This window comes from Salarias fasciatus, chromosome 20, assembly GCF_902148845.1.
Source record: "Salarias fasciatus chromosome 20, fSalaFa1.1, whole genome shotgun sequence".
NCBI lineage: Eukaryota > Metazoa > Chordata > Actinopteri > Blenniiformes > Blenniidae > Salarias > Salarias fasciatus.
This window is the reverse complement of record NC_043764.1, coordinates 16381347-16395582: the sequence shown is the minus strand read 5'-3', so window position 1 is coordinate 16395582 and position 14236 is coordinate 16381347. Positions and strand designations below refer to the sequence as shown.

General features: G+C 44.1%; 1 protein-coding gene across 1 annotated transcript; it reads left to right on the top strand.

The window, feature by feature from the left end:
* Positions 1-4282: 4282 nt before the first annotated feature.
* On the top strand, positions 4283-7084 carry aar2 (AAR2 splicing factor). Its single transcript, XM_030119677.1, has 3 exons — positions 4283-5399; positions 5472-5701; positions 5996-7084. Exons 1-3 carry the CDS (start codon positions 4634-4636, stop codon positions 6161-6163), a joined length of 1164 nt encoding a protein of 387 aa, XP_029975537.1. The 5' UTR covers positions 4283-4633; the 3' UTR covers positions 6164-7084.
* The last annotated feature ends 7152 nt before the right edge of the window (positions 7085-14236 follow it).

Genomic DNA, 14236 nt, shown 5'->3' with positions numbered 1-14236 from the left:
GCTTCATGGTGTTTTCCTTCAATGGGGACAAAATTGAATTCAATCCAAAAGTTTTATTTACAAGATTAAACTTAATGTTGCGTTCTCTATCGATCATACAGCAAACCACACACACACACACACGCAAAAAAACAAAACACTGTCCATGGTGCTGTGACACTTGACCTCTGACTCTTGCCCACATGCTGCCGGGGCTTTTTTCATTCATAGACAGCACAAACTCAAATACTCAATGCTATTTTTGACACATGAAGCCTCCGGCCGACACGGCCTTCAACTGTTACGGGAAGAAAGGAAAATACTTGAGCGGGTTACTCCCCATCTCCTGCTCAAGGAGGAGCGTGTGTGTTTTTTTTCAGGCAGCTGTGTGCCAGATGAACTCCAGGTTTCAGCTCCTCCAAATGTGTTAGTGAGTGTTGAACACCACAAGGCGACTGAGGCCTGAGAAGGAGCTGCCTGATGTCCAGTTCACAGGAACAGTGGAGCTAAGTGGGATTTATTTGGTGAGCTCTGACAGCAAGGTCCACCACCACTCTCCTTCAAATCTCAGACGCTCGATCTCCTCATGGAGCATTTCAGTGAGCTGGAGTGGTTTTTTGTTGCCTGCGTCGCCTTTATCGTGCAAAGACACTAATTTGAAGAAATTGGCAGAAACATCTTGAGGACAATCAGAGGAGACGAGAAGAAACTAAGCTCTGGTTGGAGCTTTGGTCAATATCGAAGACAGAAATCATTGAAAAGATTCTCAGTTTATCAGGCTCATATTTAGAAACATGTCTTGACGACCAAATGGGTACTTAATTTGTTTTCTTAAGCAAAGACGATAATAATATTGATTTAAAAACCATGGAACAATATGGAGTACATTTGATCACTTTCTTTTAAACATGGTTATTTGAATTCCAGCATTGGTTTATAATTTCTTCACATCAAAAATGCCCTCAGTTATTGTCACGTAGTTTTTATAATTAGCTGGATCCATCTGGAACCAGTTCTGGGTGAAGCTTTCTCTGGTGGTGCGAGATGAATCTGACACAAGTGTCTCAGATACAACTGAACCTCATGGTCAGTGGTGTGTGTTGAACAGCCTGTGGTGTATATTGAACAGTGCTGTTGAACTTTTATTTGTCTGATTTTAATGAGAGATGTAATCAGAATTGTTTTTTTCCTGCCCATTCCTATGACTGTGTTGTGGTTTTGTTTGTTTTCCAGATGTTGAAAGAGGCATCCTCAGGGATTTTTCCCATAAGCTTCCATTCACATTTCATTTTAATACACAATCTTGAAATTTCTTTTGATTCTATCAGTATGATAGAGATTCAGGTCTTGGCTTATTCTGTTAAAATCATCCATTGGTAGGATTCCTGATTCATGAGCTCATGTTTATTTTTCAGTTCCTGGACACTGCTCATTTCCCTCTTTTTGATTTCCCCCTTCCCTTACTGAGTTTATTTGTCCTGATTTTAATTTATCAACTCAATCGTTTTGCCCATTTTGAACTGGTTTATATTTGTGAGCCATTCTGAAAAAGGGAATACAGTCATGGGATTTTAATGTTCACTATTTTATCTGGCATTACTGGTTCCCTGACATTTAGATGTAGGAATTCCAACTTCGACTTATTTAGTATTATTCCCAAAGATTAAATGATGTAATTGGGCAGCGTGGCAGTCATCTCTTAGGTTTGGAAATGCCATCCCTTCTTTGTCTTTGGGAAATGTCAATTTCGAATTATATTGTTAGAACTTACATGTGAAATAGCTGACATCATCTCTCTCTCTCTCTCTCTCTCTCTCTCTCTCTCTCTCTCTCTCTCTCTCTCTCTCTCTCTCTCTCTCTCTCTCTCTCTCTTCCTCACCTCGATTCTCCTTTCGGTTTTATGGTTTATTGACAATCCCATTTTTAAGGCGGCCCTCTCTCTTGGGATGTAAAATTCCTTTCAGCTCGTTTTCTCCTTCACTGGAGCGTCTAAAAAATGTAAAACTCCATCATTTGCAGCATTTTTCATCGTCTCTCTCAGGACGGAAACGGATTTTCTCATTTCTTTCCAACTTTTGCCGAGCTGAGAATCGGTGTGACGACAATGGCATCGGTCGGATGAGGAGTGGTCCTCTGGGTCCGGCTGTCACTGACACGCATGGATTTGCTCGTGTGAGGATCCCGCAGAAGAACATGATAAATGGCAAGTGCGCGTCTGGTGCGTAAAGACGCACCAGACCAGCTTCAGCAGATAATCACAAGCAAATATTCGTTTATTTTTTAATTTTTTCTGTAGTTTTTTTTTTTTTTTCTGTTAAAGTGCCTTGAGATGAGTTACGAGGCTGTATAAAATAAAACTAACTTGAACTGAATGGATTCCTCTCTTCCAGTGTCTGACCGGAGCTCCATTCCGTAGCGCCCTGCTGGTTCTCCTGTTTGCCATCTCCTGTGGCAAACGCACGTGTGACTATCAGAAGATACTGGAGTCCTACAGAGGGCTCATCCTAGTTGACCTTCAGAATCTGGTATGATAAAAATGTATAAATAACAATAATAGTGCCCATATTTCACGTTAATATGTGATAGTGAACATATGCTGTTTTTTTTTTTGTTTTTGTTTTTGTTTTTTAAATTTTGCATTCGTCAAGGATCAGGCTCCAAATACAACACGCAATGTGTTACTAGTCATTTCAACAGATGAGTTTTGTAAGCATCCTCTGCTAAACGCTGCCCTCCTGTGACTGCTGAGCTGGAACTGGCATGGCTCATTTCTATTTCTATCTTTATTTTTTATCTTTATTTATTTATTTATTTATTTATGTTTTTTTTTTTTTGTAGAATTTGACTGGTGCATCTTCTCATCACAAACAGAGAGACCCCTGCCCTTCAAGAAAGGTAAATCCATTTCAGCCATTATGATCAGAGAAGTTTTATCTCATCAGATACCAAAGGTTATGTCAGGATTTGGTTCCATGTGCTTAAAAGATTTTTTAAATATATGTTTATTCTACAAATGTTGCTCTATGCAGGAGCACCAGACCAACTATTTGAATTTGATGGATTGTTTTCACTCTTTGGGCTTTTGTTTTAATTTAGGCACAACGCATCCTGGTTTCCATCTATGGGATGGCGCAGCAGGTCCTGTGTCAGAGGGCTGGAAAGCAGCCATCTGACCTGGAAAGGCCAGTGAAGAGAATGGAGGAGCTCATCAGTTACAACTGCAACTCTGACAGTCTGGTGAGAAGAAAAAATGCAGCAGCTTTTTAGTCTCCAGTGAAATTGTTAAAAGTCATAGAGAATCTAGGTAACTTTGCTGTTTTGTTTTGTTTTTCTCATTCCTGCTTTCAGAGGAGAGAAGTCTTTTGTTCCGTCTGGAAAATACGGGGGAAGAAGAGAAAGAGGATCAGGTTAATCAAAGCTATAAATGCTTTGATTGTTTGTTGGCAGAAATTCCAGAGTGTCTATGTGCTCTCAGATTAGGAAACACCGTGTATCCTGGTTCTATAATCATTCTGTGCTCATTCTTAATGAAGATATTGAGGATTCTACACAAATAGATTACATTTCATGACCATTGATGTACTGTTTTTGGACTGCTATTGTTCAAATGCAAAGCCGTGATTGTTTACCTGTTGTCAAGTTCTCAGTATTTGTATATCAGATTTATACCAGACTTTTCATATTGTTGATGCAATATTTCAATGAAGCCACAGATAAGCTATTAAATACGTAAAATTCATTCAAATAATTTCAGAAAAGGCCAATTTCAGAACTTTGGTAACTGTGATTGAATTTTATCTTGATAAGCTTTATGTTGTAACACACATGCAGAATTTATACCATTTACTTATGAGAATGATTGGATAAATGGATACACAATGCATAAACCAGATTGCTACTTGACAGATCTCATTAAAATGTCCATGACTATGAAACCTTTATGCCATTTACTTATATTTATGTGTAATTTACAAAAATACAATTAAAATCCTGAAATTCTATATTTTGAGGAAAATGTTCTTGATCATTTTTAATCTTAGTATTGATTTTTTTTTTGTTAAATTATTATTAAATATTATTTAAATGTGTGATTTCACCTCGGGGTTATATTTGTGAGTTAGAAGTAAAATGATTAGCTATTGAAATACTGACTGAATTACAGCCTAAAGTACTTTCTGGTTTAGCCATATTTAACCAAATGTATGTGCGTGTGTGCGTGAACGTGTGCAAACAGGTGTGTGTGCATATACATATATAAAATCTACACAACAAAAAAGTGAATAAATAAACCAAATTTAAAAAAAAAGAAAAGAAATGCAAGCGGAACCATAGTTTTTCGTTGTTTCCGCCCGGATCGATAGATTCGTCGCACCGCGTCCAGTCGACATCGACGTCCCGAAACATCATCAACTTGAAGGAAAAAAAATATTTTAGACAGACGCTTAAATTCACTTTGCCGTGTTCGTTTATATTTTCGGATGTTTCTGTGTTTTATTAGCGGAAGATAAAAACGCGCTTTGAAGAATCCGCGCCGCTCTGCGCTCACTGGTATTTAATATTGGGGAAACTCTTTAGTGTCGCGCTGGACATGAATCGCTCCTTGTGCACGTGAGAACACAGTTCAGTCGAGTGATTTGGGCTTGGAGGCGCAGACATGGCCAGCAGCAGCTCTGTGGACATGGACCCAGACGTCGCGCGGAGGCTGTTTGAGGAAGGCGCCACCCTGGTGCTGCTGGGTGTCCCTCGGGGCACCGAGCTGGGGCTGGACTGCAAGAGCTGGCAGGTGGGTCCTCGTTTCAGGGGCGTGAAGATGATCCCCCCGGGCCTGCACTTCCTCCACTACTCCTCCGTCAACTCTCCGGCGTGTGGTTCGGAAATCGGCCCGAAGACGGGCCTGTTCCTCACCCTCAAACCCAGGGATGTGATCCTGGCCAGCTGGGACCCCAAAGAGGAAGATCTGGACTTCTCAGCCTCCAAGAACGAAGAGGAGGTGAGCCGAATCCGGGCCACCTTACAGGAGCTGGATCCTTACCTGGGCCCCTATCCCTACGAGGTGATGAGGAAGTGGGTGTCTCTCTCTGATCGCATCAGTGAAGAGTTGGCCAATAACCTGCAGCCTCTGTCTGGGAGGATATGCGCGTTCAGTGATGTTGTCCCAGAGGTCCAGATGAGGCACACCAAGGACAGGGCTGAGCATCCCAGGAATGACACCGCCTGCCAGAGCATGAGGGAGGGACTGGACAGGCTTCCACGGATGAAAGTGAGGGAGGGGACGGAGCTGCGGTTCTCTGACATCCCCAAGAAGACTTACCCCCCAGGGGCAACGCCGGCCGAGATCACCCAGTGCAGCATGGACCTGAGCTACGCTCTGGAAACAGTCCTGGAGAAGAACCACCATCTGCAGCCTCTCAACCTGTTAGGTGTGTCTCAATCTCCTCAAATGAGTGTATTCCATATGCAGAAAACCCACAACCTACATGTGATCTCCCCAGGTGAGCTGCAGTTTGCCTTTGTCTGTTTCCTGATCGGGAATGTGTACGAGGGCTTCGAGCACTGGAAGCGTGTCCTCTCCCTGATGTGCCGCTCGGAGGAGGCCATGCGGACACGTAAGGACCTTTACCTGGGGCTCATCGCCGTCCTCTACCACCAGCTGGGAGAGATACCGCCTGACTTCTTTGTTGACATCGTGTCGCAGAGCAACTTCCTCACCACCACACTGCAGGTACTAATCAGAGTGAGAGGCAGAGAAGTTTGTAATGACAGTAGTGTGGAGTGTCAGGAAAAGCAAATTTCACTTTCAATCTGATATGTGACATAAAAATTCTCCTCTAAGCTGCTTCATGCTCTGTTGCCACCAATGCTTGATTTTAGAACAGTCTAGTTATTTTAATCGATATGACCGAAGATGGCCTAAAAGAAGAAACCACCAGTGTTGGATTTTATTCTCTTTATGTCTCCTTATATTATCTTTTTATCTTATCTCCTGAACTCGTGAAATTGATTAATTTCTCCGCAGGACTTTTTCCAGTTCGCCACTGGGCCTGGTGTAGATGGCGCCCTGCGGAAGCGAGCAGAGAAATTCAAGGCTCACCTGACCAAGAAGTTCCGCTGGGACTTTGAGGCAGACCTGGATGACTGCGCTCCGGTGGTGGTCGAGCTTCCCGAGGGCGTCACTGTGGACTGAAGTTGCTTCGCTGTGGATTCAGTGGCTGCAGCAGAGACACTGCAGCAAAGCTGGGAAGGCTTCAGGAGTTCAGAAGACTCCCAACGATCTGCAGTGGCACAGTCCGGGATGTAGTGGCCCAAACTGTCTCATCACATGAGCAGAGGTTGTGTTTGACTTCATTATGGTCTTTCTTTTCTTTGGCAGAGTCACTAAACATCTTCTCTCTAAGTTCAAGCATCCAGTTTTCTGCCATTGTTGATTACATTTGCTCAGTGAAGTGAAATGTTGAGTTAAAAACACTGAATCTAAATCTGAAGCTCTCACGGAGGTTGCTGCATATCAGAAAGGAGCGGCGCCCCCTGGTGGTGATATGATCAATCAGTGTGTCGCCTTTAAAATCAAATTGTAATTTTAACAGTAATTCAGTCACCAGAACACAAACCACAACAAACCAGTTCAATCACATTAATATATGATTTTCAACCTTTTCAGAAGTTACAAAGTACATGTACAGGAGAAAACTATTTACACATGTGGCTGTAATTCTAAACAATAGATTATTATAGTGTTGTCACTACCAGTGAGCTGGTAGAATTTATTAAACTCTGTCCTGTTTTTTTATTTGATTAAACAATCCTTTTAATAAAATAACAATAAGCAGATAATTTAGTTTTTTGCTTGTTATTCCTTCCACCTGTCTACTACACTGTTTTAATGCAGTTTAGAGCTGTGACACACACACACACACACACACACACACACACACACACACACACACACACACACACACACGTTTTTCAATATGCAAACTCCACACAGACAACTCCCAGCTTTCATTCAGAGTTATCTCTTTATCTTCCACTAGATGGCGTACACAGACTTTTTTCTTTTAAAAAGAAACCGACCGTTCCGTGTTTCCGCAGAGCTTCCTGGGACTGTTGTGGTTGTTTGGATGTGAAGTCACAGAATAAAAGCCTGCAGTTTGAAGACCTTGGGGCATCTTTTTATTCTTTTTCTGAAGAGTATCCTTGAGGGATGTGAGGAGGAAGTCTGGGCTGCAGCAACAGGAGCTCGCTCTAGTGGTAAACATAATTACCTGCACTTTATTAGTAGCAGTGTCTTTATATATGTAAATGTGTGTGCACGTCCATTTGTTTGTGACCGTGATGAATGGGGCTCTCCTTGGATTTTCCTGTTCGATCCATCAATCTGTTGACTGGTCATTTGCACCACTGCCCTTCTTGAACTCTTTTTTTCCCCCCTCTCTCCAGCTGCCTCTCCTCTCTCAGCCCCTCAACTAGTTTATAACCATAAGAGTTCTGTGAACAGGACAAAAAGCCATCTAATGCAATTATGTGAGTCAATAGAATGTGGGCCTGTTGACGCAGAACCAAATGTCAATACAAGACATCTACTCTCTTCCCAGCAGGCACTTGGTCATGGTCGACTCTGTGATGAAAACTCACCCTTTGACAACCTAAAAGAAGATCAATCCTGTATTTGTGGTACTTAGAGGGCACTGGGGAGCTTGACTGGTTCTTATTTCCCTTGTGATTGTAATTAGGGTTGGAAAATTGCTTGGAACACACAGCGGAAACATATCAGCGCAACATAGCTGGGTTTGTGTGCCAGTGATTTGTAGATTCTGATCGTGCAGTCGCAGAGAAATGTCTCTTTTAGGATGTCTTTCGCTTCCCGGCTCCTTCGTTAGTGCTGCAATTACAGTTTTTACAGCAAGTCAGCAGACATGTCCGGCCTCTCTGTGCGGCATGCGGCCCTCCTCCCTCAGCAAATCTCTCCTCTTGTTCCCTGCACCGCAACCATTTTCCTCCCTAATCTCTTTTATTTGTTTTGTTTGGTGCGGCCACCCCGGGGAGCAAAGCACACTGGGAAACGGGCTGGGTGGATGGCGCAGGCCCTCAGATGTGAGCAGGCCCTGTCAGTCATGGTGGAGCGCTCTCTCCATTAGATGTGAGCGGGTCATTTCCACGGGGCTCACAGGCCTCTCGCCCTGCCAGTGTAAACACAGGCCCCTCTGTTTCTGTCTCACTCGCTCTCCCCTCTCCTCCCCTCTGCACGGCGGCAAGGGGGAGCTTACAGTGTGTGTGTGTGTGTGTGTGTGTGTGTAGACTTTTTGACCGTGTACGGTCTGGTTTTACATTAATTCAAAAACACTTTTCAATGATGTGTGGACGTAGTTTCTCACTTATTGACTGTGGTTTCTGATCATTCAAATGTTGGTAATAAAATACAGCTACAAACCTTTTAATTTTCCGCGGGGAAAAGGAATCTGAGAGTGATTCTTGGAGATGTAGAAGATTATGTGCATTTTCTCTGACCGTTTTGACTTCTAGTAATATATTCCATACATCTTCTGCGCTGCTTTATCCGACCTCGCAGAGGGCTGGAGCCGATCCCAGATGGCTATGGGCAGAGGAGGCTTACACCCTGAAGAGGTAGCCAGTCCATCACAGAGAAAACAGAGAGAGAAACACGGCCACGCTCACGTTCACGCCAGTGGTTACCCCTCCACAGCGCTGCCACTTGAGATGACCTGGTGTGAGATGATCTACCAGTGGCTGGATCTGGTGTGGTGGATCTGGATGATCCTGTGTTCCTGTTTCATTAAGCGCAGGGCTGTCTTGATGGCTTCAGATTCGCAGTGTCAGCGACCTGGGACACTCTGAAACATGTGGGCGGCTGGTAATCCATAACTACAGTACTCAAGAATTTCATATGCTCACATCAACCAATAAAAAAACACAGTTTTAGGATACAAAGGAAAGTAGAATACACATTTAACCCATCACACATGCTTCTTCACACTGTTGTGCTTCTTCAGATGTGTTTTTCACCAAGATATTTCTATTCAACGATGTACAAACCTAGTTTCAATCCCACCTCTTGCTGATTCACTACCTGAAATGTCCAAACCTCCAACAAAATCCTGACAGAAACATATCCCACAGTGTTTTAGGAAGATGTAAGGGAGAGCAAATCTGAAGGGTCAGGGCCAGAAATGTGGTGTGTTGCCTGAAGGCAACGCTATGGGTTGACTTAGAAACAACTGTTAACCTCACACACATGTTTCTGGACATGGAAGGGGACAAAAATCAGAAGAAAAAAAAACCCCAGCATGCACAGGGAGAGCATGCAAATCCAATATGGAGAGGTCTCAGAGTTAAACCTGGGATCATGGAGCTGTGAGATGAAAGTGCAGCACCTATAGAGGAATATGTGTGTGTGTGTGTGTGTGTGTGTGTGTGTGTGTTTGTGTGTGTAATATCAGCCTTTCCAAAGTGGTCACATTAAGATACTGTTGTTATACGATATCAGGAAAAAAGTTAGTGTTTGTGTTGGTGCTGTGAAACTTACTCCCACTCTCCACACTTCTCTCAAGTGCTACTTTTTCTCACCATTTACTTCTGGACCTCCTTCTCATATAAGAAAGTTTGTTTTCATGATCGCAGGCTGCCATTCCTCCGTAATCCCTCTGTGCTGCGCATCGAGCTGGCTTCACATGTCTGACTCGCATGACCCAGTTGTGAGTCAGGCACGTGTACATTTTCCCAGGATGCGTATATGAGTGTGTGTGTGTGTGTGTGCCCAAGCATATGGCCAGGAGCGGGTGTTGAGGTATGGCGCGGAACAGGGGTTCTAAAAGTGGGGATGGACGAGGTTAAAAACCCCTCCTGGAAACTCCAGACACCAGAGAGAAGGGAGAAAGTGTGTATGTGAGTGTGTGAACAATGTGTTCTGTTACAGCGATCTGCTGAAGTGATTAAAAGCAGGAGCTCAAAACAAGGCGGCAGACCTTTGAGGTTGGGTCGGCGGGCCCGCGTACGGCGAAGCACGCAACAGCTGGCCGATAAATTTCCCAGATGAAGTAACTAAATTTGTGGAGGTGAAGCGAGTGCGGGCTGTGATTAGTGAACACAGCAGAGACAGAGATCACCTCCGCTGTCATGTCTCCGCGTCGTCACAGGGCTCATAAAAGTGTCTGCGCCTGCACGCTATATCATCCGTGAGGGCTTAGCTAAACACTGGACGGGCCTTCTGAATCAAGCTTGAGCCAAAACCACAGTGAGGAGGAGGAGGACCCCCACAAACACGTGCACGCATGCACAGTTGTCATTAATTAACAGGCAGGTGTTTTTCTTTCTTTTTGTGCTTTGACTGTGTTTTAGAGAGAGAGAGACATCTGCGTATTGATCATTATTGACTTTGATAAATGTTTATTTGATCTGCTTTGATTGTATTGATGTGTTCAAAGTGATCAAACTAACATTTACTGTTCCGTTCTATATGAACCAACGGCTTCACATTTTCCCACAGATACTTTATATTTGTCACGAACCTCTATGAGCTTGCAGTCTGATTTCGGTCCTCACCAGTCTAGCACCAAGACCACATCTTATCATCACTAGAATGAGAAGCCCGGTTCTTTTCCCCATAAGAGAGAGAGAGAGAGAGAGAGAGAGAGAGAGAGAGTGTGAGAGAGAGAGAGAGAGAGAGAGAGAGAGAGAGAGAGAGAGAGAGAGAGAGAGAGAGAGAGAACTCACACCCTCTCTTTTCTGCTTCATTGTTTTCCTTCCTAATCCTATTTTTCTTGAACAATTGTGCATCTATGTGTGAGTGTGTGTGGTGTGTGTGAGGGCATCTGAGGTGGAAGCAGACCCCTCCTGGTAGCCCCCCACCACAGGGGGGAGGCAGGCGGGCGTAGGGGGGGACCTTTCCGATTGCACCCCCCACCCCCCCCCCCCACCCCCCCCCCCCCCCCCCCCAAAAAAAAAAAAAAAAAAGAAAAAAGAAAAAAAAGAATGGAAACATTCATCACTCCCAGTTTCCCACTGGGTTTTAAAGTCATTCCTGTTTTCTTCTCTGTCCATATTTCCCTGCTTGATATCAATTTTCAGTGCTTTCTTTCGCCGTGTTTCTCTTCACCCTCAGTTGCCTGCACCCTCTGCCTTGTGAATAATTCAGGGTTTTTTGATGTATTATTCAGACTTTTTCTTCCCCTCACACACACACACGCACACGCACACCGCTTTTGTCTACTTTGATTTTGCCCCTCTTTTGGTGAAATATTGAAAACTCTTCATGCAGCCTGAACGCCAGGTTCAACCACAAGTTGAATTGGGTTTTAAAAGCTTCAGGGTTTTAAGATGTACCAAAAAACACACGTTCTGGTTGAATTATCACTCCCATTCAAAAAAAAAAACAAAAAAAAAACTCTTGAACTGAAACCAGCAACAATCTGCTGATGCTGAGAAGTTAAACTGGCTCTGATCTGTATTTGAAACAAGTTGGTTTGCAGAATTTAAAAAAAAAACGTGTCTCTCTGTGACTTTGAATTCACTCTTTAGTATCGCATTTGTCTCTCGCTGCAGTGACGGCTCAGAAACAGCTGCTTTTCCTGTGGCTTTTTCAGTTAATGTTGCTTTTCTTACCGAAGCAATAAAGAGTGGACCAAACAGTTTGCAGTGAGGAGAAAGTGCATCAACCCCCCTTCCGGCTTATTCTTGAAAGCCCAGGATTTGTTTTGTGACTAGGAGTGCTGTTAAAACGCCACAGAAAATCTCCATCTTCCCCTCTTTTCATTGCTAATTTCTCTTTAAAACAACTGTAAATCTTCTCTTTCTGTCTCTTTGTACTTCCCTTCCGTCCCATCCTTTCGTAGTTCATGTACTTCCTCCTGCTTCTCTCTGTCAGAGTTACGGCGCCATCCTCCAAAGCGCCGCTCTGTTCGTATCTGCTCTGTACTGCTGATATCTTCACAGATAATCATTAGCAGGCTAAATAAACGTCATTACACACCAGGCTGTTTATTAGGTAAATATCTTTTCATCGTCCTTTTCTTTAAAGTGTTTCCATTCGGCCTCCCAGTCGGAGTCTCTTCCAGTGTCGCTGGCCACAGTCCCAGCTCCATCGCGGCTGATCGTCCCTAATCGGAGCCCGAGCCGCCTCCCGTCTCGTCCCGCTGCTGTCACCACCGCCATTAGGTCTGTCTAATTGAGCAGGCTCCTGCCAGTGTGTGTGTGTGTGTGTGTGTGTGTGTGTAGGAGGCCGTGTTGCGGCCAGGCGCTCTGGAGCCAGGTGGCCACGTGTTTGGCTCGCAGGAGGACGTTTTTCTGTGCAATAAATAAAACCATGTGATGTACACACAGCGCAGGGTCTGAGACGGTGCCAGAGGCTTGGCGGATGATGCAGTGGGAGACGCTAGACGTCACCGGGAATGGGAAATCTGGCCGATAAGGTTAAAATCTGGCAGGAGCGGATTGAGATTTGTCCAGTATGTTAATGGGAATGAAAGGCTTTGGATGTGAGATGTGCAGCTTAGAATTCAGTGTCCCTCAATGGGAGCGGTTTGTGGAGTCTCGGGGTCACACACCCCATTAAGTCAAACGTAACTGCGAAGTTAGGCGCCTGCACACACCACATCAGTGAGACGAGGGGAAGAAGTTTCAGTTTGGTGTGGTCTGCCTGTGGTGTGTGAACCCGGGACGATTAAAGGGGTTTAATCCACATCTCCACTGCGGAGGAGCAGCTCATCACCCACAGTGTTATGTTGTAAACACCCCACACAGACGGAGCATCACTTCCATGTTTTCACTCGCGCCGGCGTTTGTGTCGTCTCCTCAGGTCACCTCCGCTCTCTGTCATGTGGCTTTGTGTTCAGCCACTCATGTTTACCTCCCTGACCCCATCTGTCTGACCAGTAAACAGTCGCTGGCTCCGGTCCGGATCGGCCTGGATCGGCTCCATGTCCACATTACCGCCGAACCACAGCTGACTAATGAAAGTCAGGCCGGGGCCGGCCACAGAATGCCTTCACAGAGACTACTGGAGGAGAAAACTACTACTGTAGGCGTGCCAGTGATTTTAAACATCACAGGACGAACATTTCACCGAACTCAGAAACACCACATGAAAAAAATAAAAATCCCTCAATATGTTTTTTATTCATACAAATCTATATTCATGACTCAATTAAAAAAAAAAAAAAACCTCCAATGCATTCAGTGATGACTTACCTTTTGTATTTAACCACAGCTTAACCAACGCTTTGGTTTGATTAAAAGAAAAGAAAATCTCAAAGTGCTTCACGAAATAAAAACAGCAGATGAGGTAAAACACGACAGCTGGTAATTACTGAAATGAGGCATTAGGTGCATTGTTGTGTGTGTATGTGTGTGTGTGTGTGTACTGTGCTATATATTTGTGGCTCTGGGACACACACAAATCATTTCTTGTGTTTTGCCAGCTGGGGTGTCTGAACCTGGTGGGAGTTTCCGCCTCCCAGTTCAGACTCCAGGCGCTTTATTCTTGTAGTTTCTGGAGCGAAGATGTCCAGTTCAAAGTAAACATTTGATCCGAAAGCCCTCTCAGTCACACATACACACACACACACACACACACACACATACACACACAACTGGAAGACGAGGCTTCCATATGTTGGGTTTATATGCAGGGACTGAGGGTGAGATCTTCTTTATAGCTAATGATATTCTACTCCCGCTGCTTCCAGTCTGTATCCCTTCCTGCTCCCCCAGCGCCCGGGCCGCCAGGATTCATGGGTAGACAAACAAAGACCTGCGCTCCGACGGAAACACGTGCACTGATTTGGTCTCGTTTAATGGTCAAAGAGGGGGAAGTTTTTTTTTTTAAGTGAAGATTGATGCTGAAAAGTAAAACCGCCTTGCTTTAAACACAACATTTCACACACATCTTAAGTGAAAATACTTAGTTTTGGGTTTTTTTTCAGTTCAGAAGAATTTCTTTCATTGACACAGCAACATAATTTATGAGTTCAGGAGGACACTGTCGGTATTTATTTTATCCTGATTTAATATTAAAATGCTAAAATCTAACTTGATGTTATCCTGAAGTCTAAGACATCCACGCCGCAGTGTGTTTGTTCTTCTTCCACTGACAGAAACATTCACTTTCTTCAGGCCTTTTTCAAGAAATGACACAAGCTTCAGAGATTTATGAGCTCATGTTTCTCCAAAAGATGTTTTATGACCTTTTGATTTTTACCAAATGAAGCGTGAGTGGAAACACTTTGATTTTCAGCCCCTGGCAACT

Coding starts and splice junctions, on each gene's coding strand:
- aar2 (XM_030119677.1), top strand. CDS start 4,634: ATGGCCAGCAGCAGCTCTGTGGACATGGACCCAGACGTCGCGCGGAGG. Junction 5,400..5,471: donor GCAGCCTCTCAACCTGTTAG/GTGTGTCTCAAT, acceptor TGATCTCCCCAG/GTGAGCTGCAGTTTGCCTTT. Junction 5,702..5,995: donor TCCTCACCACCACACTGCAG/GTACTAATCAGA, acceptor ATTTCTCCGCAG/GACTTTTTCCAGTTCGCCAC.